This window comes from Entelurus aequoreus, linkage group LG05, assembly GCF_033978785.1.
Source record: "Entelurus aequoreus isolate RoL-2023_Sb linkage group LG05, RoL_Eaeq_v1.1, whole genome shotgun sequence".
Classification (NCBI taxonomy): Eukaryota; Metazoa; Chordata; class Actinopteri; order Syngnathiformes; family Syngnathidae; genus Entelurus; species Entelurus aequoreus.
The window spans coordinates 4,431,609-4,454,455 of NC_084735.1; the positions used below are offsets into that span (position 1 = coordinate 4,431,609).

At 39.8% G+C, this 22,847-nt stretch overlaps 1 protein-coding gene across 3 annotated transcripts in view; it reads left to right on the forward strand.

The window, feature by feature from the left end:
* Window positions 1–985: 985 nt before the first annotated feature.
* LOC133650038 (mitogen-activated protein kinase 15-like) overlaps window positions 986–22,847 on the forward strand; it is a 22,147-nt gene continuing 285 nt past the window's right edge. The window contains exons 1-14 of one of the 3 annotated variants that reach the window (XM_062046804.1): window positions 987–1,903; window positions 7,404–7,502; window positions 7,562–7,591; window positions 9,737–9,827; window positions 9,889–10,019; window positions 11,636–11,799; window positions 11,854–11,993; window positions 12,061–12,118; window positions 12,826–12,963; window positions 13,115–13,220; window positions 13,274–13,790; window positions 21,115–21,203; window positions 22,581–22,733; window positions 22,815–22,847. The exon at window positions 22,815–22,847 is cut by the window's right edge and continues 285 nt beyond it. In XM_062046804.1, coding sequence (XP_061902788.1) covers window positions 1,814–1,903; window positions 7,404–7,502; window positions 7,562–7,591; window positions 9,737–9,827; window positions 9,889–10,019; window positions 11,636–11,799; window positions 11,854–11,993; window positions 12,061–12,118; window positions 12,826–12,963; window positions 13,115–13,220; window positions 13,274–13,790; window positions 21,115–21,203; window positions 22,581–22,733; window positions 22,815–22,847 — 1,839 coding nt within the window. In that variant the 5' untranslated portion in view covers window positions 987–1,813. Of the gene's footprint in view, window positions 1,904–7,403; window positions 7,503–7,561; window positions 7,592–9,736; window positions 9,828–9,888; window positions 10,020–11,635; window positions 11,800–11,853; window positions 11,994–12,060; window positions 12,119–12,825; window positions 12,964–13,114; window positions 13,221–13,273; window positions 13,845–13,892; window positions 14,191–21,114; window positions 21,204–22,580; window positions 22,734–22,814 lie in introns of those variants that run through there. The other 2 variants (XM_062046805.1, XM_062046806.1) reach the window with 2 other exon arrangements.

Here is a 22,847-nt window from a genome sequence, read left to right on the forward strand (position 1 = left end):
CTTTATCACTCTTAGAAGAACATTATCACTCTTTAAAGAAGAACAGTATCACTCTTAGAAGAACAGTATCACTCTTAGAAGAACATTATCACTCTTAGAAGAACTTTACCACTCTTAGAAGAACAGTATCACTCTTTCAACTTTATCACTCTTAGAAGAACATTATCACTCTTAGAAGAACAGTATCACTCTTAGAAGAACATTATCACTCTTAGAAGAACTTTATCACTCTTAGAAGAACGTACAGTATCACTCTTAGAAGAACATTATCACTCTTAGAAGAACAGTATCACTCTTAGAAGAACAGTATCACTCTTAGAAGAACAGTATCACTCTTACAACTGTATCTCTCTTAGAAGAACATTATCACTCTTAGAAGAACAGTATCACTCTTACAACTTTATCTCTCTTAGAAGAACATTATCACTCTTAGAAGAACAGTATGACTCTTAGAAGAACATTATCACTCTTAGAAGAACAGTATCACTCTTAGAAGAACATTATCACTCTTAGAAGAACAGTATCACTCTTAGAAGAACAGTATCACTCTTACAACTGTATCTCTCTTAGAAAAACATTATCACTCTTAGAAGAACATTATCACTCTTAGAAGAACATTATCACTCTTAGAAGAACAGTATCACTCTTAGAAGAACAGTATCACTCTTACAACTGTATCTCTCTTAGAAGAACAGTATCACTCTTAGAAGAACATTATCACTCTTAGAAGAACAGTATCACTCTTACAACTGTATCTCTCTTAGAAGAACATTATCACTCTTAGAAGAACAGTATCACTCTTACAACTTTATCTCTCTTAGAAGAACATTATCACTCTTAGAAGAACATTATCACTCTTTAAAGAAGAACAGTATCACTCTTAGAAGAACATTATCACTCTCAGAAGAACATTCATCCGACGTCTGCGCTGTGTACGCTGCGCCAATCACCATGACAACAGCTTCCACGTGACGTAACCGGAAGTGCCGGTGCAGTGTGCTGCTGGCCCTTTAAGAGACACGCAGCGGTGCCGTTTCCAGGACGACAAGGAACGACACAACTCCGGTTCGTCTGGTCGGTAAACGCCTCGGCGACGTGGTGCCAAGTGTCGGCGGGGAACAACATGAAGAGCGTTTCTCTAGAAAAACCTTCTATTATTGTCGCTTTACTTCCGGAAGTGAAATGGCGCCACCTAGCTGCTTCTTCTTCGTCGTCCTCCGTGTTGGCTTTCATTTAACTGGAAACAAAACTGCTTGACTCGCAACACTTTGACGCAGGACACAACAACACACACAGCTAGTAGTGAACAACACACACAGCTAGTAGTGAACAACACACACAGCTAGTAGTGAACAACACACACACAGCTAGTAGTGAACAACACACACAGCTAGTAGTGAACAACACACACAGCTAGTAGTGAACAACACACACAGCTAGTAGTGAACAACACACACAGCTAGTAGTGAACAACACACACAGCTAGTAGTGAACAACACACACAGCTAGTAGTGAACAACACACACAGCTAGTAGTGAACAACACACACAGCTAGTAGTGAACAACACACACAGCTAGTAGTGAACAACACACACAGCTAGTAGTGAACAACACACACAGCTAGTAGTGAACAACACACACAGCTAGTAGTGAACAACACACATAGTCATGGCGCGGGAAAAGACGCATTAATAACCTCCCAGCTAGGTTTAAATCCCGGTTAGCGCTGACCACTTTGCGGTCACCGGTTGAGAAGCTTTGAAGCGGCAGCACCACAAAAAGGAGAGAAGGATTCGAGGCGGAAGTGTGGAAGATGAGCAAAAGTTTGAAATGTGCGGGCGTGCCTGAAGTGGAGGAGCACATCTCCGTGAAATATGACATCAAGAAACGACTCGGCAAAGGGGTGAGTAACTTAGTCTACTTTTGTCCAAGCTGGCCATGAATGCATCATCGTCCTCTTTCTCGCGCAAAGGGGTGAGTAACTTAGTCTACATTTGTCCAAGCTGGCCATGAATGCATCATCGTCCTCTTTCCCTTATGAATGTATTTTTTATCCTCTTGACGTTCACTTTATTATTGTTGGAAGGACAAACTGTATGAAGTACTACGTAGTGTTATTATTACTCGTGGTCACTGCAGCCATGTTTCTTTCCACTTGCTCTTAGTGACACATTCTTCCATCCTATTGGCTAACAGGCGAGGGGGGTGGGGGCGGGGCCTGTGGACAGCTGTTTGACGCGTGTCCTAAAAGTGAGTGCAGACTCACCTGAGGGGAATTACCTGGGAGGGAGGAGTCTAACACCTGGGAGGGAGGAGTTTGACACCTGGGAGGGAGGAGTCTGACACCTGGGAGGGAGGAGTCTGACACCTGGGAGGGAGGAGTTTGACACCTGGGAGGGAGGAGTCTGACACCTGGGAGGGAGGAGTCTGACACCTGGGAGGGAGGAGTTTGACACCTGGGAGGGAGGAGTCTGACACCTGGGAGGGAGGAGTTTGACACCTGGGAGGGAGGAGTTTGACACCTGGGAGGGAGGAGTCTGGCAGCTCTCAATGACATGTCTGCTTTTGGACACTTTTATAGTTCATACACAGCAATATGGTCATTTAGAGATCAATTATCACAATCACAAATTCTTTATTCGTCCCAGAGGGGAAATTACAATTTTCAGCACAATCCCATTCAGAACAGGATGAAACATTACAGGGAGACAGAACAGGATGACACATTACAGGGAGGCAGAACAGGATGACACATTACAGGGAGACAGAACAGGATGACACATTACAGGGAGACAGAACAGGATCAAACATTACAGGGAGGCAGAACAGGATGACACATTACAGGGAGGCAGAACAGGATGACACATTACAGGGAGACAGAACAGGATGACACATTACAGGGAGACAGAACAGGATCAAACATTACAGGGAGACAGAACAGGATCAAACATTACAGGGAGGCAGAACAGGATCAAACATTACAGGGAGACAGAACAGGATGACACATTACAGGGAGACAGAACAGGATCAAACATTACAGGGAGGCAGAACAGGATCCAACATTACAGGGAGGCAGAACAGGATGAAACATTACAGGGAGGCAGAACAGGATCAAACATTACAGGGAGGCAGAACAGGATGACACATTGCAGGGAGACAGAACAGGATGACACATTACAGGGAGACAGAACAGGATGAAACATTACAGGGAGACAGAACAGGATCAAACATTACAGGGAGACAGAACAGGATGAAACATTATAGGGAGACAGAACAGGATCAAACATTACAGGGAGACAGAACAGGATGACACATTACAGGGAGACAGAACAATATCAAACATTACAGGGAGACAGAACAGGATCAAACATTACAGGGAGACAGAACAGGATCCAACATTACAGGGAGACAGAACAGGATTAAACATTACAGGGAGACAGAAAAGGATGAAACACTATAGGGAGACAGAACAGGATCAAACATTACAGGGAGACAGAACAGGATTAAACATTACAGGGAGACAAAACAGGATCCAACATTACAGGGAGACAGAACAGGATCAAACACTATAGGGAGACAGAACAGGATCAAACATTACAGGGAGACAGAACAGGATTAAACATTACAGGGAGACAAAACAGGATCCAACATTACAGGGAGACAGAACAGGATCAAACATTACAGGGAGACAGAACAGGGTGAAACATTACAGGGAGACAGAACAGGATCCAACATTACAGGGAGGCAGAACAGGATGAAACATTATAGGGAGGCAGAACAGGATGAAACATTACAGGGAGACAGAACAGAATCAAACATTAGAGGGAGACAGAACAGGATCAAACATTACAGGGAGACAAAACAGGATCAAACATTACAGGGAGACAGAACAGGATTAAACATTACAGGGAGACAGAACAGGATCCAACATTACAGGGAGACAGAACAGGATCAAACATTACAGGGAGACAGAACAGGATCCAACATTACAGGGAGACAGAACAGGATGACACATTACAGGGAGACAGAACAGGATCCAACATTACAGGGAGACAGAACAGGATCCAACATTACAGGGAGACAGAACAGGATCAAACATTACAGGGAGACAGAACAGGATCCAACATTACAGGGAGACAGAACAGGATGACACATTACAGGGAGACAGCACAGGATGAAACAGAACAGGATGAAACAGAACAGGATGAAACATTACAGGGAGACAGAACAGGATAAAGCGTTACAGGGAGACAGAACATGATCAAACATTACAGGGAGACAGAACAGGATGAAACATTACAGGGAGACAGAACAGGCTGAAACATTACAGGGAGACAGAACATGATGAAACAATACAGGGAGACAGAACAGGGAGACAGAACAGGATGAAACAGAACAGGGAGACAGAACAGGATGAAACAGAACAGGATGAAACATTATAGGGAGACAGAACAGGATAAAGCGTTACAGGGAGACAGAACAGGATAAAGCGTTACAGGGAGACAGAACATGATCAAACATTACAGGGAGACAGAACAGGATCGCTGATGGGTCTGCCAACTGTGCCCCTTACAAAAAAGGTGCGATACAGGTAAACAATGCGGGGGTGTTGAGAAAAATAACAAGAAAAAAAAAAAAGGTTTGATGGAGTGAAATAGAGAAGAATGGTCACCATGAAAAACACTAACTTATTTTAATAATAACCGCCTGGAGTGGACTTATGCTGTCTTTAAGTCGAAGTGGAGTGGTGATTGTTATATTAGTGGTCACAATAGTTCATGAAGTTAAGTTCACGACGCAGTACGTTGAATGATGCGGACACGTTTGTTACTGGATACTTTCTAATACGCTTCTTCCTTGGAAACACTGCTTGTGTAAGTAATATGGAACTATTATTATTTGATACTTGTTTGTATTGACAAACACTGCGATGTTGTTCAATGACTATTACCTATGTCTAGCTGGTGTGCTATTGTGTGCTCGGCTGTTGTGTAGCTGCTACCTTTTAGTAGGCTATAGTCTAGCATTTCTACCTTTTTGGTAAATGACTTTAGTAAAGTAGAAGAAATTGTGTGTTCATTGGAGGACATTTACATGTTGACTGTCTGTCCAGTAAACACTCTGCAGGACTGCTGGTATCGCACATGATATCACGCTCAAGTAAACACGCTACAAGACTGCTTGTATCGCACATGATATCACACACAAGTAAACACACTACAAGACTGCTTGTATCGCACATGATATCACACACAAGTAAACACGCTACAAGACTGCTTGTATCGCACATGATATCACGCTCAAGTGAACATTCTGCAGGACTGCTTGTATCGCACATGATATCACACATGAGTAAACACGAGGCAGGACTGCTTGTATCGCACATGATATCACACACAAGTAAACATGCTACAAGACTGCTTGTATCGCACATGATATCGCACACAAGTAAACACACTACAAGACTGCTTGTATTGCACATGATATCATGCTCAAGTGAACATTCTGCAGGACTGCTTGTATCGCACATGATATCACGCTCAAGTAAACACGCTACAAGACTGCTTGTATCGCACATGATATCACACACAAGTAAACACGCTACAAGACTGCTTGTATCGCACATGATATCGCACACAAGTAAACACGCTACAAGACTGCTTGTATTGCACATGATATCATGCTCAAGTGAACATTCTGCAGGACCGCTTGTATCACACATGATATCACACACAAGTAAACATGAGTCAGGACTGCTTGTATCGCACATGATATCACACACAAGTAAACACGCTACAAGACTGCTTGTATCGCACATGATATCACGCTCAAGTAAACACGCTACAAGACTGCTTGTATCGCACATGATATCGCACACAAGTAAACACGCTACAAGACTGCTTGTATTGCACATGATATCATGCTCAAGTGAACATTCTGCAGGACTGCTTGTATCACACATGATATCACACACGAGTCAGGACTGCTTGTATCGCACATGATATCACACACAAGTAAACACGCTACAAGACTGCTTGTATCGCACATGATATCACACACAAGTAAACACGCTACAAGACTGCTTGTATCGCACATGATATCACACAGAAGTAAACACGCTACAAGACTGCTTGTATCGCACATGATATCACACACAAGTAAACACGCTACAAGACTGCTTGTATCGCACATGATATCACGCTCAAGTAAACACGCTACAAGACTGCTTGTATCGCACATGATATCACACACAAGTAAACACGCTACAAGACTGCTTGTATTGCACATGATATCACACACAAGTAAACACACTACAAGACTGCTTGTATCGCACATGATATCACACACAAGTAAACACGCTACAAGACTGCTTGTATCGCACATGATATCACACACAAGTAAACACGCTACAAGACTGCTTGTATCGCACATGATATCACGCTCAAGTAAACACGCTACAACACTGCTTGTATCGCACATGATATCACACACAAGTAAACACGCTACAAGACTGCTTGTATTGCACATGATATCATGCTCAAGTGAACATTCTGCAGGACTGCTTGTATCGCACATGATATCACACACGAGTAAACACGAGGCAGGACTGCTTGTATCGCACATGATATCACACACAAGTAAATACGCTACAAGACTGCTTGTATCGCACATGATATCACACACAAGTAAACACGCTACAAGACTGCTTGTATCGCACATGATATCGCACACAAGTAAACACGCTACAAGACTGCTTGTATCGCACATGATATCACGCTCAAGTGAACATTCTGCAGGACTGCTTGTATCGCACATGATATCACACACAAGTAAACACGCTACAAGACTGCTTGTATCGCACATGATATCACACACAAGTAAACACGCTACAAGACTGCTTGTATCGCACATGATATCGCACACAAGTAAACACGCTACAAGACTGCTTGTATCGCACATGATGTCACGCTCAAGTGAACATTCTGCAGGACTGCTTTTATCGCACATGATATCACACACAAGTAAACACGAGGCAGGACTGCTTGTATCGCACATGATATCACACATTTTACATGTGAGCTGGTATCATCCATACATGTGTTTTGCTGGGGCCAGCCCTAATGTATGAGACCATGGTGGGTCACATGAGTGACAGGTGGTATCACTATGTGCTGCAGGCGTATGGTCACACGAGTGACAGGTGGTATCACTATGTGCTGCAGGCGTATGGTCAGATGAGTGACAGGTGGTATCACTATGTGCTGCAGGCGTATGGTCAGATGAGTGACAGGTGGTATCACTGTGTGCTGCAGGCGTATGGTCAGATGAGTGACAGGTGGTATCACTATGTGCTGCAGGCGTATGGTCAGATGAGTGACAGGTGGTATCACTGTGTGCTGCAGGCGTATGGTATCGTGTGGAAGGCGGTGGACAGGCAGACAGGTGAGGTCGTGGCTGTGAAGAAGATCTTTGATGCCTTCAGGAACAAGACTGATGCTCAGGTGAGACAAATGAAGGAAAGTGTCAATCATCACATCTTCAATCCTTTTTCTTTTTCCAGCGGACCTTCAGAGAAGTCATGTTCCTGCAGGTAAACCTGGCGAGAGAAAATTCAAGCCTTTTTTTTTCTATTCTTCAAGTCTTCTTGCCTGTGGGCTCACTATCTGGCAGCTGCCTGTCTTTCACCAAGTGTTGTTGTGGGCTCACTATCTGGCAGCTGCCTTTCTTTCACCAAGTGTTGTTGTGGGCTCACTATCTGGCAGCTGCCTTTCTTTCACCAAGTGTTGTTGTGGGCTCACTATCTGGCAGCTCATCACCTAGTGTTGTTGTGGGCTCACTATCTGGCAGCTGCCTGTCTTTCACCAAGTGTTGTTGTGGGCTCACTATCTGGCAGCTGCCTGTCTTTCACCAAGTGTTGTTGTGGGCTCACTATCTGGCAGCTCATCACCTAGTGTTGTTGTGGGCTCACTATCTGGCAGCTGCCTGTCTTTCACCAAGTGTTGTTGTGGGCTCACTATCTGGCAGCTCATCACCTAGTGTTGTTGTGGGCCCACTATCTGGCAGCTCATCGCCTGGTGTTGTTGTGGGCTCACTATCTGGCAGCTCATCGCCTAGTGTTGTTGTGGGCTCACTATCTGGCAGCTCTTCACCAAATGTTGTTGTGGGCTCACTATCTGGCAGCTCTTCACCAAGTGCTGTTGTGGGCTCACTATCTGGCAGCTCATCGCCTAGTGTTGTTGTGGGCTCACTATCTGGCAACTCATCGCCTGGTGTTGTTGTGGGCTCACTATCTGGCAGCTCATCGCCTAGTGTTGTTGTGGGCTCACTATCTGGCAGCTCATCGCCTAGTGTTGTTGTGGGCTCACTATGTGGCAGCTCTTCACCAAGTGTTGTTGTGGGCTCACTATGTGGCAGCTCTTCACCAAGTGTTGTTGTGGGCTCACTATCTGGCAGCTCTTCAAGTGTTGTTGTGGGCTCACTATGTGGCAGCTCTTCACCAAGTGTTGTTGTGGGCTCACTATGTGGCAGCTCTTCAAGTGTTGTTGTGGGCTCACTATCTGGCAGCTCATCGCCTGGTGTTGTTGTGGGCTCACTATCTGGCAGCTCATCGCATGGTGTTGTTGTGGGCTCACTACCTGGCAGCTCATCGCCTAGTGTTGTTGTGGGCTCACTATCTGGCAGCTCTTCACCAAGTGTTGTTGTGGGCTCACTATCTGGCAGCTCATCGCCTGGTGTTGTTGTGGGCTCACTATCTGGCAGCTGCCTGTCTTTCACCAAGTGTTGTTGTGGGCTCACTATCTGGCAGCTGCCTGTCTTTCACCAAGTGTTGTTGTGGGCTCACTATCTGGCAGCTCATCACCTAGTGTTGTTGTGGGCTCACTATCTGGCAGCTCATCACCTAGTGTTGTTGTGGGCTCACTATCTGGCAGCTGCCTGTCTTTCACCAAGTGTTGTTGTGGGCTCACTATCTGGCAGCTGCCTGTCTTTCACCAAGTGTTGTTGTGGGCTCACTATCTGGCAGCTCTTCACCAAGTGTTGTTGTGGGTTCACTATCTGGCAGCTCTTCACCAAGTGTTGTTGTGGTCTTACTATCTGGCAGCTGCCTGTCTTCACCAAGTGTTGTTGTGGGCTCACTATGTCGCAGCTCTTCACCAAGTGTTGTTGTGGGCTCACTATCTGGCAGCTCATCACCTAGTGTTGTTGTGGGCTCACTATCTGGCAGCTCATCACCTAGAGTTGTTGTGGGCTCACTATCTGGCAGATCTTCACCAAGTGTTGTTGTGGGCTCACTATCTGGCAGCTCTTCACCAAGTGTTGTTGTGGGCTCACTATCTGGCAGCTGCCTGTCTTTCACCAAGTGTTGTTGTGGGCTCACTATCTGGCAGCTCATCACCTAGTGTTGTTGTGGGCTCACTATCTGGCAGATCTTCACCAAGTGTTGTTGTGGGCTCACTATCTGGCAGCTCTTCACCAAGTGTTGTTGTGGGCTCACTATCTGGCAGCTCTTCACCAAGTGTTATTGTGGGCTCACTATGTGGCAGCTCTTCACCAAGTGTTGTTGTGGGCTCACTATCTGGCAGCGGCATGTCTTTCACCAAGTGTTGTTGTGGGCTCACTATCTGGCAGCTGCCTGTCTTTCACCAAGTGTTGTTGTAGGCTCACTATGTGGCAGCTCTTCACCAAGTGTTGTTGTAGGCTCACTATGTGGCAGCTCTTCACCAAGTGTTGTGTGCAGGAGTTTGGAGATCACCCCAACGTCATCAAACTTCAGAACGTGGTGCGAGCGCAGAACGACAAAGACATCTACCTGATCTTTGAATACATGGGTGAGTATCGGCAGCGATACAGGACGACGATGCCAAGGTGATACCTGTATGTGTGTTGCAGACAGCGACCTGCACGCGGTGATCAAGAAAGGAACGCTGCTGAAGGACATCCACAAACGCTACGTCATGTATCAGCTGCTCAAGGCTGTCAAGTACCTGCACTCTGGCAACGTCATCCACCGTGACCACAAGGTAGCAACACACACACCTCTGTTGCTATGACGACACTACACCTGTGCCACACCTCTGTCTTTGAGGCACAGACCTAAACCTCTGCACATGTTCCTCACTCCACTGGTCGGCCATGTTTGCAGCCATTTCTTTTAGTCACAAACTCAAAAGACCGGGGGGACAAGTCTGAACCGCCGTATCATTTCATGTGGCCTGACATATTTTATTGTGGTCCACCACATAATTTTATTGTGGTCCACCACGTCATTTTATTGTGGCCCGCTGCATCATTTCAAGTGACCTGCCACATAATTTTATTGTGGTCCACCACATCATTTTATTGTGGCCCACTACGTCATTTTATAGTGGCCTGCTGCATCATTTCAGGTGACCTGCCACATAATTTTATTGTGGTCCACCACATCATTTTATTGTGGTCCACCACGTCATTTTATGGTGGCCCGCTGCATCATTTCAGGTGACCTGCCACATAATTTTACTGTGGTCCACCACATCATTTTATTGTGGCCCACCACTTCATTTTATGGTGGCCTGCTGCATCATTTCAGGTGACCTGCCACATAATTTTATTGTGGTCCACCACGTCATTTTATTGTGGTCCACCACATCATTTTATGGTGGCCCGCTGCATCATTTCAGGTGACCTGCCACATAATTTTATTGTGGTCCACCACATAATTTTATTGTGGTCTGCTGCATCATTTTATTGTGGTCTGCCACGTCATTTTATGGTGGTCTGCCACATTATTTCATGTGGCCTGCCATATTTTATTGTGGTCCGCCACATCATTTTATTGTGGTCTGCGGCATCATTTTATGGCGGTCTGCCACATCATTTTATGGTGGTCTGCCACGTCATTTTATGGTGGTCTGCCACGTCATTTTATGGTGGTGTGCCACATCATTTTATGGTGGTCTGCCACATCATTTTATGGTGGTCTGCCACTTCATTTTATGGTGGTCTGCCACTTCATTTTATTGTGGTCTGCTGCATCATTTTATTGTGGTCTGCCACATTATTTTATGGTGGTCCGTGGCATAATTTTATGGTGGTCTGCCACATCATTTTATGGTGGTCTGCCACACTTAATTTCATGTGGCCTGCCATATTTTATTGTGGTCCGCCACATCATTTTATTGTGGTTTGCGGCATCATTTTATGGTGGTCTGCCACATCATTTTATGGTGGTCTGCCACATCATTTTATGGTGGTCTGCCACATCATTTTATGGTGGTCCGCCACATAATTTTATGGTGGTCCGCCACATAATTTTATCGTGGTCCGCCACATCATTTTATGGATGGTCTGCCACATCATTTTATGGTGGTCTGCCACATCAAATTATGGTGGTCTGCGGCATCATTTTATGGTGGTCCGCCACATTATTTTATGGTGGTCCGTGGCATAATTTTATGGTGGTCCACCACATCATTTTATGGTGGTCTGCCACATCATTTTGTTGTGGTCCGCGGCATAATTTTATGGTGGTCCGCCACATCATTTTATGGTGGTCTGCGGCATCATTTTATGGTGGTCCGCCACATGATTTCATGAGCTGAGAGACAGTGTGTGTGGTGAAAAAGTTCCTCCAGTCCTCCAACATCTACCTCCTCAGCCTTCCAACGTGTTGGTGGACTCGGACTGTGTGGTCAAGCTGTGTGACTTCGGTCTGGCCCGGTCCCTCAACCAGTTCCAAGAGGACAGCAGCAACCCGGCGCTGACGGAGTACGTGGCCACCAGGTGGTACCGAGCCCCTGAGATCCTGCTGGGCTCCACCAGGTATGTGACCACAGGTCAGAGTGTGGACCAGGACTGATGGGGGTGTGTGCTAAGGTACACCAAAGGTGTGGACATGTGGAGTCTGGGCTGCATCCTGGGGGAGATGCTGCTGGGGAAGGCCTTGTTCCCCGGGACCTCCACCATCAACCAGATCGAGAAGATCATGACGGCCATACCTCACCCCTGTCCCGATGGTGAAGTCCTGCACTGTGCAGTCTGACCCTCCGTCACTCTTCTTAACTCCTCCTTCCTTCCTTCCAGATGTTCTGTCCATCAAGTCCGAGGTTGGCTCCTCCTTCATTCGCAAGATGCTGCTGAAGTAAGAACATTTTCAAACTACAACCCACGTGTTCCTTTTGGTTTCATTTCAAACATCTGACAGCATCATTGCTGCAGGTTTGTTGCCATCTTGTGGACAACACCAGTACCTCTGGTCAATGACCATGAATGGCACTTTGAATTGTTTATACAGTATATATATATATATTGTTGCGTTGACCAGCATTCCTCCAATGGGGAATTCAAATTGCTAGTCTCTCCCAGATTATTTTTATGGCAATAAGCTGATGTTTATATTCAATCACCAGGCAGTAGTTGGTATTTTGTGGTTTATTCTCCAAGCTTAGAGGACAAACGTGAGACCAATCTAGGACACCAGCGTTCCCTCGCCCGGTCTAGTTCGGTCTCTCTCAACCCACGGAAGTCCTGTGATCTTCCCTCTGTCCCTCGCCCCCACTCCCGTTGTTTAGACTACTCCGAGTTATCTCTACTCTGACACATTCCAATCTAGAAGGCCGCACCTTACTATGAGACTCAAAAGAAGGAAGAATACTAGCTATTCTTTATATGACTATAGGAGTTTAGAAAGAAGTAACACTTAAATATGGATATGATTCTGATCTGCTTCCAACAATATATATATATATATATATATATCTATATATATATTTATATTAGTTTGGACAGCCCTGATGTCTGACCTCTAATCCATGAGGAGTATTTCATCTTCCTCTTCTTCTTCTTGAGACCACAAGTTCCTCTGGAGGACCTCCTGCAGGCCTCAGTGCCTCCAGATGCTGTAGACCTGCTGAAGAGTCTGCTGGTCTTCAACCCTGACAAGAGACTGACAGCAGACACGGCCCTGCAGCATCCTTACGTGGCTCGGTACCTCACACACACACACACACACACACACACACACACACACACACACACACACACACACACACACACACACACACACATCTACCACACACACACACACACACATGTCACAGCAAGATGGCGGCTTGTCCAACTCTTCTTGTGTTTGGAGGTTCCACAATCCAGCCAAAGAGCCGTCCTTCAGCCACGACGTGACGCTGCCCTTGGACGATGACGTGCAGCTGTCTGTGGAGCAGTACCGCAACAAACTCTACCAGGTACGCAGGGTTGCCATGGTGACGGGAGGATGCTAACCACACTGTCCTCGCAGGTGATCAGTGAGAGGAGGAGCAAACAGAGCACGCTCGCACTCCAGCTGGACCAAACTGCAGGGAAGACTGAAAAACACGGGACGGTGAACGCATCACCGCCACCGTTGAGGGCCGAAAAACACGGGACGGTGAACGCATCACCGCCACCGTTGAGGGCCGAAAAACACGGGACAGTGAACGCATCACCGCCACCGTTGAGGGCCGAAAAACACGGGACGGTGAACGCATCACCGCCACCGTTGAGGGCCGAAAAACACGGGACGGTGAACGCATCACCGCCACCGTTGAGGGCCGAAAAACACGTGACGGTGAACGCATCACCGCCACCGTTGAGGGCCGAAAGACACGCGACAGTGAACGCATCACCGCCACCGTTGAGGGCCGAAAGACACGCGACAGTGAACGCATCACCGCCACCGTTGAGGGCCGAAAGACACGCGACAGTGAACGCATCACCGCCCTCTGAAAACTCTGGGATGAACAAATTCACATACAACCCCATCACGCACACGCAAAGTAGGTTCACACACTAGCACGTAAAGTAGGTTCACACACTAGCACGTAAAGTAGGTTCACACTAGCACGTAAAGTAGGTTCACACACTAGCACATGAAGTAGGTTCACACTAACACATAAAGTAGGTTCACTCACTAGCACGTAAAGTAGGTTCACACACTGGCACGTAAAGTAGGTTTACGCACGCATCTAACGTGTAAAGTAGGTTTACACACTAACATGCAAAGTAGGCTTACACACTTACATGTAAAGTAGATTCACACACTATGTACAATAATAAAGTATGATTATACACAAAAATGTACAATAATAAAGTATGATTATACACAAAAATGTGCAATAATAAAATATGATTATAAACAAACATGTACAATAATAAAGTATGTTTGTACACAAACATGTACAATAATAAAAAATGATTATACACAAACATGTACAATAATAAAGTATGATTATACACAAACATGTAAAATAATAAAGTATGATTATACACAAACATGTACAATAATAAAGTATGATTATACACAAAAATGTACAATAATAAAATATGTTTATACACAAACATGTACAATAATAAAGTATGATTATACACAAACATGTACAATAATAAAATATGATTATACACAAACATGTACAATAATAAAGTATGATTATACACAAAAATGTACAGTAATAAAATATGTTTATACACAAACATGTACAATAATAAAGTATGATTATACACAAACATGTACAATAATAAAATATGATTATACACAAACATGTACAATAATAAAGTATGTTTATACACAAACATGTACAATAATAAAGTATGATTATACACAAAAATGTACAATAATAAAATATGTTTATACACAAAAATGTACAATAATAAAGTATGATTATACACAAAAATGTACAATAATAAAATATGTTTATACACAAACATGTACAATAATAAAGTATGATTATACACAAAAATGTACAATAATAAAATATGTTTATACACAAACATGTACAATAATAAAGTATGTTTATACACAAACACGTACAATAATAAAATATGTTTATACACAAACATGTACAATAATAAAATATGATTATACACAAACATGTACAATAATAAAGTATGATTATACACAAACATGTACAATAATAAAATATGATTATACACAAACATGTACAATAATAAAGTATGATTATACACAAAAATGTACAATAATAAAATGTGTTTGTACACAAACATGTACAATAATAAAGTATGATTATACACAAACATGTACAATAATAAAGTATGATTATACACAAACATGTACAATGATAAAATATGATTATACACAAACATGTACAATAATAAAGTATGATTATACACAAACATGTACAATAATAAAGTATGATTATACACAAACATGTAAAATAATAAAATATGTTTATACACAAAAATGTACAATAATAAAATATGTTTGTACACAAACATGTACAATAATAAAGTATGATTATACACAAAAATTTACAATAATAAAATATGTTTATACACAAACATGTACAATAATAAAGTATGATTATACACAAAAATGTACAATAATAAAATGTGTTTATACACAAACATGTACAATAATAAAGTATGATTATACACAAACATGTACAATGATAAAATATGATTATACACAAAAATGTACAATAATAAAATATGTTTATACACAAACATGTACAATAATAAAGTATGATTATACACAAAAATGTACAATAATAAAATATGTTTATACACAAACATGTACAATAATAAAGTATGATTATACACAAAAATGTACAATAATAAAATATGATTATACACAAACATGTACAATAATAAAGTATGATTATACACAAACATGTACAATAATAAAATATGATTATACACAAACATGTACAGTAATAAAGTATGTCTATACACAAACATGTACAATAATAAAATATGATTATACACAAACATGTACAATAATAGAATATGATTGTACACAAACATGTACAATAATAAAGTATGATTATACACAAACATGTAAAATAATAAAATATGTTTATACACAAAAATGTACAATAATAAAATATGTTTATACACAAACATGTACAATAATAAAGTATGATTATACACAAACATGTACAATAATAAAATATGATTATACACAAACATGTACAATAATAAAGTATGTTTATACACAAAAATGTACAATAATAAAATATGTTTATACACAAACATGTACAATAATAAAGTATGATTATACACAAAAATGTACAATAATAAAATATGTTTATACACAAACATGTACAATAATAAAGTATTATTATACACAAAAATGTACAATAATAAAGTATGATTATACACAAAAATGTACAATAATTAAATATGTTTATACACAAACATGTACAATAATAAAGTGTGATTATACACAAAAATGTACAATAATAAAATATGATTATACACAAACATGTACAATAATAAAGTATGATTATACACAAACATGTACAATAATAAAATATGATTATACACAAACATGTACAATAATAAAGTATGTTTATACACAAACATGTACAATAATAAAGTATGATTATACACAAAAATGTACAATAATAAAATATGTTTATACACAAACATGTACAATAATAAAGTATGATTATACACAAACATGTACAATAATAAAGTATGTTTATACACAAACATGTACAATAATAAAGTATGATTATACACAAAAATGTACAATAATAAAATATGTTTATACACAAACATGTACAATAATAAAGTATGATTATACACAAAAATGTACAATAATAAAATATGTTTATACACAAACATGTACAATAATAAAGTATGATTATACACAAAAATGTACAATAATAAAATATGATTATACACAAACATGTACAATAATAAAGTATGATTATACACAAACATGTAAAATAATAAAATATGTTTATACACAAAAATGTGCAATAATTAAATATGTTTATACACAAACATGTACAATAATAAAGTAGGATTATACACAAACATGTACAATAATAAAGTATGTTTATACACAAACATGTACAATAATAAAATATGTTTATACACAAACATGTACAATAATAAAATATGATTATACACAAACATGTACAATAATAAAGTATGATTATACACAAACATGTACAATAATAAAGTATGTTTATACACAAACATGTACAATAATAAAATATGTTTATACACAAACCTGTACAATAATAAAATATGATTATACACAAACATGTACAATAATAAAATATGTTTATACACAAACCTGTACAATAATAAATTATGATTTTACACAAAAATGTACAATAATAAAATATGTTTATACACAAACATTTACAATAATAAAATATGATTATACACAAACATGTACAATAATAAAGTATGTTTATACACAAACATGTACAATAATAAAGTATGTTTGTACACAAACATGTACAATAATAAAGTATGTTTATACACAAATATGTACAATAATAAAGTATGATTATACACAAACATGTACAATAATAAAGTATGATTATACACAAACATGTACAATAATAAAGTATGATTATACACAAACATGTACAATAATAAAGTATGATTATACACAAACATGTACAATAATAAAGTATGATTATACACAAACATGTACAATAATAAAGTATGTTTATACACAAACATGTACAATAATAAAGTATGATTATACACAAACATGTACAATAATAAAGTATGTTTATACACAAACATGTACAATAATAAAGTATGTTTATACACCGTTTCGTGGGACCAGTCTTCCTCTCAGGGACTAAAAGTCACTGGTCAATCCCAAATTCTTTGGGATGACATATATGTTGAGTAAGAAGGACCACCGAGAGAGAATATGTTGCGTAAGAAGGACCACCGACACAGAGACAGAATATGTTGAGTAAGAAGAACCACCAAGACCGAATGTGTTGAGTAAGAAGGACCACCGAGACAGAATGTGTAGAGTAAGAAGGACCGCCGAGACAGAATATGTTGAGTAAGAAGGACCACAGAAACAGAATATGTTGAGTAAGAAGGACCGCCGAGACAGAATGTGTTGAGTAAGAAGGACCACCAAGACCGAATGTGTTGAGTAAGAAGGACCACCGAGACAGAATGTGTTGAGTAAGAAGGACCACCGAGACAGAATATGTTGAGTAAGAAGGACCACCGAGACAGAATGTGTTGAGTAAGAAGGACCACAGAGACAGAATATGTTGAGTAAGGACCACAGAGACAGAATATGTTGAGTAAGAAGGACCACCAAGACAGAATATGTTGAGTAAGAAGGACCACCGAGACAGAATATGTTGAGTAAGAAGGACCACCGACACAGAGACAGACTATGTTGAGTAAGAAGGACCACCAAGACCGAATGTGTTGAGTAAGAAGGACCGCTGAGACAGAATATGTTGAGTAAGAAGGACCACCAAGACCGAATGTGTTGAGTAAGAAGGACCACCGAGACAGAATGTGTTGAGTAAGAAGGACCACCGAGACAGAATATGTTGAGTAAGAAGGACCACCGAGACAGAATATGTTGAGTAAGAAGGACCACCGAGACAGAATATGTTGAGTAAGAAGGACCACCGACACAGACAGACTATGTTGAGTAAGAAGGACCACCAAGACCGAATGTGTTGAGTAAGAAGGACCACCAAAACAGAATGTGTTGAGTAAGAAGGACCACCGAGACAGAATATGTTGAGTAAGAAGGACCACTGAGACAGAATGTGTTGAGTAAGAAGGACCACAGAGACAGAATATGTTGAGTAAGAAGGACCACAGAGACAGAAAATGTTGAGTAAGAAGGACCACAGAGACAGAATATGTTGAGTAAGAAGGACCACCGAGACAGAATATGTTGAGTAAGAAGGACCACCGACACAGAGACAGAATATGTTGAGTAAGAAGGACCACCAAGACCGAATGTGTTGAGTAAGAAGGACCACCGAGACAGAATGTGTTGAGTAAGAAGGACCGCTGAGACAGAATATGTTGAGTAAGAAGGACCACAGAGACAGAATGTGTTGAGTAAGAAGGACCACAGAGACAGAATATGTTGAGTAAGAAGGACCACAGAGACAGAATATGTTGAGTAAGAAGGACCACCGACACAGAGACAGAATATGTTGAGTAAGAAGGACCACAGAGACAGAATATGTTGAGTAAGAAGGACCACAGAGACAGAATATGTTGAGTAAGAAGGACCACCGACACAGAGACAGAATATGTTGAGTAAGAAGGACCACAGAGACAGAATATGTTGAGTAAGAAGGACCACAGAGACAGAATATGTTGAGTAAGAAGGACCACAGAGACAGAATATGTTGAGTAAGAAGGACCACCGAGACAGAATATGTTGAGTAAGAAGGACCACAGAGACAGAATATGTTGAGTAAGAAGGACCACAGAGACAGAATATGTTGAGTAAGAAGGACCACAGAGACAGAATATGTTGAGTAAGAAGGACCACAGAGACAGAATATGTTGAGTAAGAAGGACCACAGAGACAGAATAGCAATATTACCAAGTTTTACTAAAGCTTTAGGAGAGCATCCCTACAATGCGTTGGTAGCAGCATCAAGAAGCGTCTGAGAATCAAACAGGAAGAGTCATCTTACTAAGTATAAAAACATGCCTTCCCTTCCCTTCCCTTCCCTTCCCTTCCCTTCCCTTCCCTTCCCTTCCCGCCCAGAAAGAAATACAGCCTTATTGTTCTAGAGTGATGAGGTAAAAAGGGAGTACATCATACTCCCAATACACATTCCAGCGCCTTCAAGGTGAAGCACAGAGTTTACTAGCGAACATTAGATACAAACAACGTGTACACATGGAAAATATTAGCTGCTTTAAACACGACTAGGAATAACGAAAGAACTCTTTAAAAATATATGCATTCTGCACTTTCACTTCAGATTATACACAAACATGTAAAATAATAAAGTATGATTATATAATAATAATGTATTATTATAAACAAACATGCAAAATAATAAAGTATGATTATACACAAACATGTACAATAATAAAGTATGATAATACACAAACATGTACAATACTAAAGTATGATTATACATAAACATGTACAATTATAAAATATGATTATACACAAACATGTACAATAATAAAGTATGATTATACACAAAATGTACAATAATAAAGTATGATAATACACAAACATGTACAATACTAAAGTATGATAATACACAAACATGTACAATACTAAAGTATGATTATACACAAACATGTACCATAATAAAGTATGATTATACACAAAATGTACAATAATAAAGTATGATTATACACAAACATGTACAATAATAAAATATGTTTATACACAAACATAACATGTACAATAATAAAGTATGATTATACACAAACATGTACAATTATAAAATATGATTATACACAAACATGTACAATAATAAAGTATGATTATACACAAACATGTAAAATCATAAAGTATGATAATACACAAACATGTATAATAATAAAGTATGATAATACACAAACATGTACAATACTAAAGTATGATTATACACAAACATGTACAATAATAAAGTATGATTATACACAAACATGTACAATTATAAAATATGATTATACATAAACATGTACAATTATAAAATATGATTATACACAAACATGTACAATAATAAAGTATGATTATACACAAACATGTACAATAATAAAATATGTTTATACACAAACATTATAACATGTACAATAATAAAGTATGATTATACACAAACATGTACAATTATAAAATATGATTATACACAAACATGTACAATTATAAAATATGATTATACACAAACATGTACAATAATAAAGTATGATTATACACAAACATGTAAAATCATAAAGTATGATTATACACAAACATGTACAATAATAAAATATGTTTATACACAAACATTATAACATGTACAATAATAAAGTATGATTATACACAAACATGTAAAATCATAAAATATGATTATACACAAACATGTACAATTATAAAATATGATTATACACAAACATGTACAATAATAAAGTATGATTATACACAAACATGTAAAATCATAAAGTATGATTATACACAAACATGTACAATAATAAAATATGTTTATACACAAACATTATAACATGTACAATAATAAAGTATGATTATACACACACATGTAAAATCATAAAATATGATTATACACAAACATGTATAATAATAAAGTATGATTATACACAAACATGTACAATCATAAAGTTCTGGATTATGGATCCCGTTCAGTTCTGCCAGAGTGAAACTAACATGTGACTCTGCTGACTCAGGTGGTTTCATGCAGACTGCAGGCGCCAAGAGACCAGCAGGACTGAGCAGTGCCAGCACGTCACCAACAGGGGGCGTCGACACAAGCACGGTAAGACGACACCTCCGCACTTCCTAAAGTGTAAAAAGAAGTGCTGATATTCAAGTGTGTCCGAAAAAACTCTATTTTTATGACTGAAATATGATGGCAGAAAATTGATTTTGTGTCTTTACTACCAAAGCTTTTGTTGACACGGAATTTGTACGTTAATTGTTAGTATTAACATTTTAGTATTTAGTATTTAAAATGTACTATTTTTAGGTATAGAAATACAAAATGAGATAAAAACCTAGCATAAAACACGTTAACATACTTCCAAGATGGTGCCAAGTTTGAAAAATATGATTTTTAGTTTCAAACATAGAAAATTAGCTAAGAATAAAACATTAACATGCTAGCACTGACCGGATAAGAGTAAATACCAAAATACACTATTTGTTGGTGTAAACCTACAAAATTAGCATAAAACATTGGCATGCTAATAATATAAGAGATGTTAGCATACTTCCAAGATGGCGCTAGGGTTTTAAAAAACATGATTTTAGGTTAAAACATACAAAAATAACTAAAAAAGCTTGCAAAAGATGTCAGCATGCTAATGTTAGCTTGATGACATGGGAAAAGTTACAATACTTTTAATATGGCGTCAAGTATTCAAATACACTATTTTTAGCTGTAAACGTATACAATTAGCTAAAAAACAGTCAGTCTACCCCAGGGCAGCTGTGGCTACGAAAGTAGTTTACCACCACCAGGTGTGAATGAATGATGGGTTTTTAACATGTAAAGCGACTTTGGGTACTTAGAAAAGCGCTATATAAATCCCAGGTATTATTATTATTATAATACTTTTAATATGGCGTCAAGTATTCAAATACACTATTTTTAGCTGTAAACGTATACAATTAGCTAAAAAAAAATCTAGCATAAAACATTAGCATGCTAACATAAGAGATGTTAGCATACTTGCAAGATGGCTGCAAGTATCAAAAACTGTGATCTTTAGGTTAAAACATACAAAATTAGCTAAAATTCTTGCAAAAGATGTTAGCATGCTAATGTTAGCTTAATGACAGGAAAAGTTATACAACTTTAAAGATGGCGTCAAGTATTAAAATACACTATTTTTAGGTGTTAACATATCAAATGTGCTAAAAAATGTAGCATACAACATTAGCATGCTAACATAAGAGATGTTAGCATACTTGCAAGTATCAAAAGCTGTGATTTTTAGGTTGAAAGTTGCAAAAGAGGTTAGCATGCTAACGTTGGCACAAGTAGACCGAGGTCCAGATGCCCGATGTCGTTCTGGTCTTTGGATTCTTGCGCAACTCCAACATTTGCTTGCTGAAAGACTTTAGAATGTTTCTCACCGGCCATTTTTCAAGAAGTAGACTTGTATTTTCTCCTCCTTTCCCCCCCTCAAAGTCCATGGAGCAGATCATCCAGCGCGGCCGCTCGGCCCCCGCCAACCACGGCCGCTCCTTCTCGCTGATGCTCACCCAAGCTCAGAACAACCCGCTGGTGCGCAAGAAGGACTCGCCCCTGTCCTCGGGACTGAGCGGGACCTGTGCCAACCCGGTGAGTCCACCACCACCACCACCACCACCACCACCACCACGCTGGGCATGAAAAGATTGGATCTTTGTCTTGTCCTGCCAGGCCCGGCCGCCCCCCCGCTTCAGCAAGAAGGTG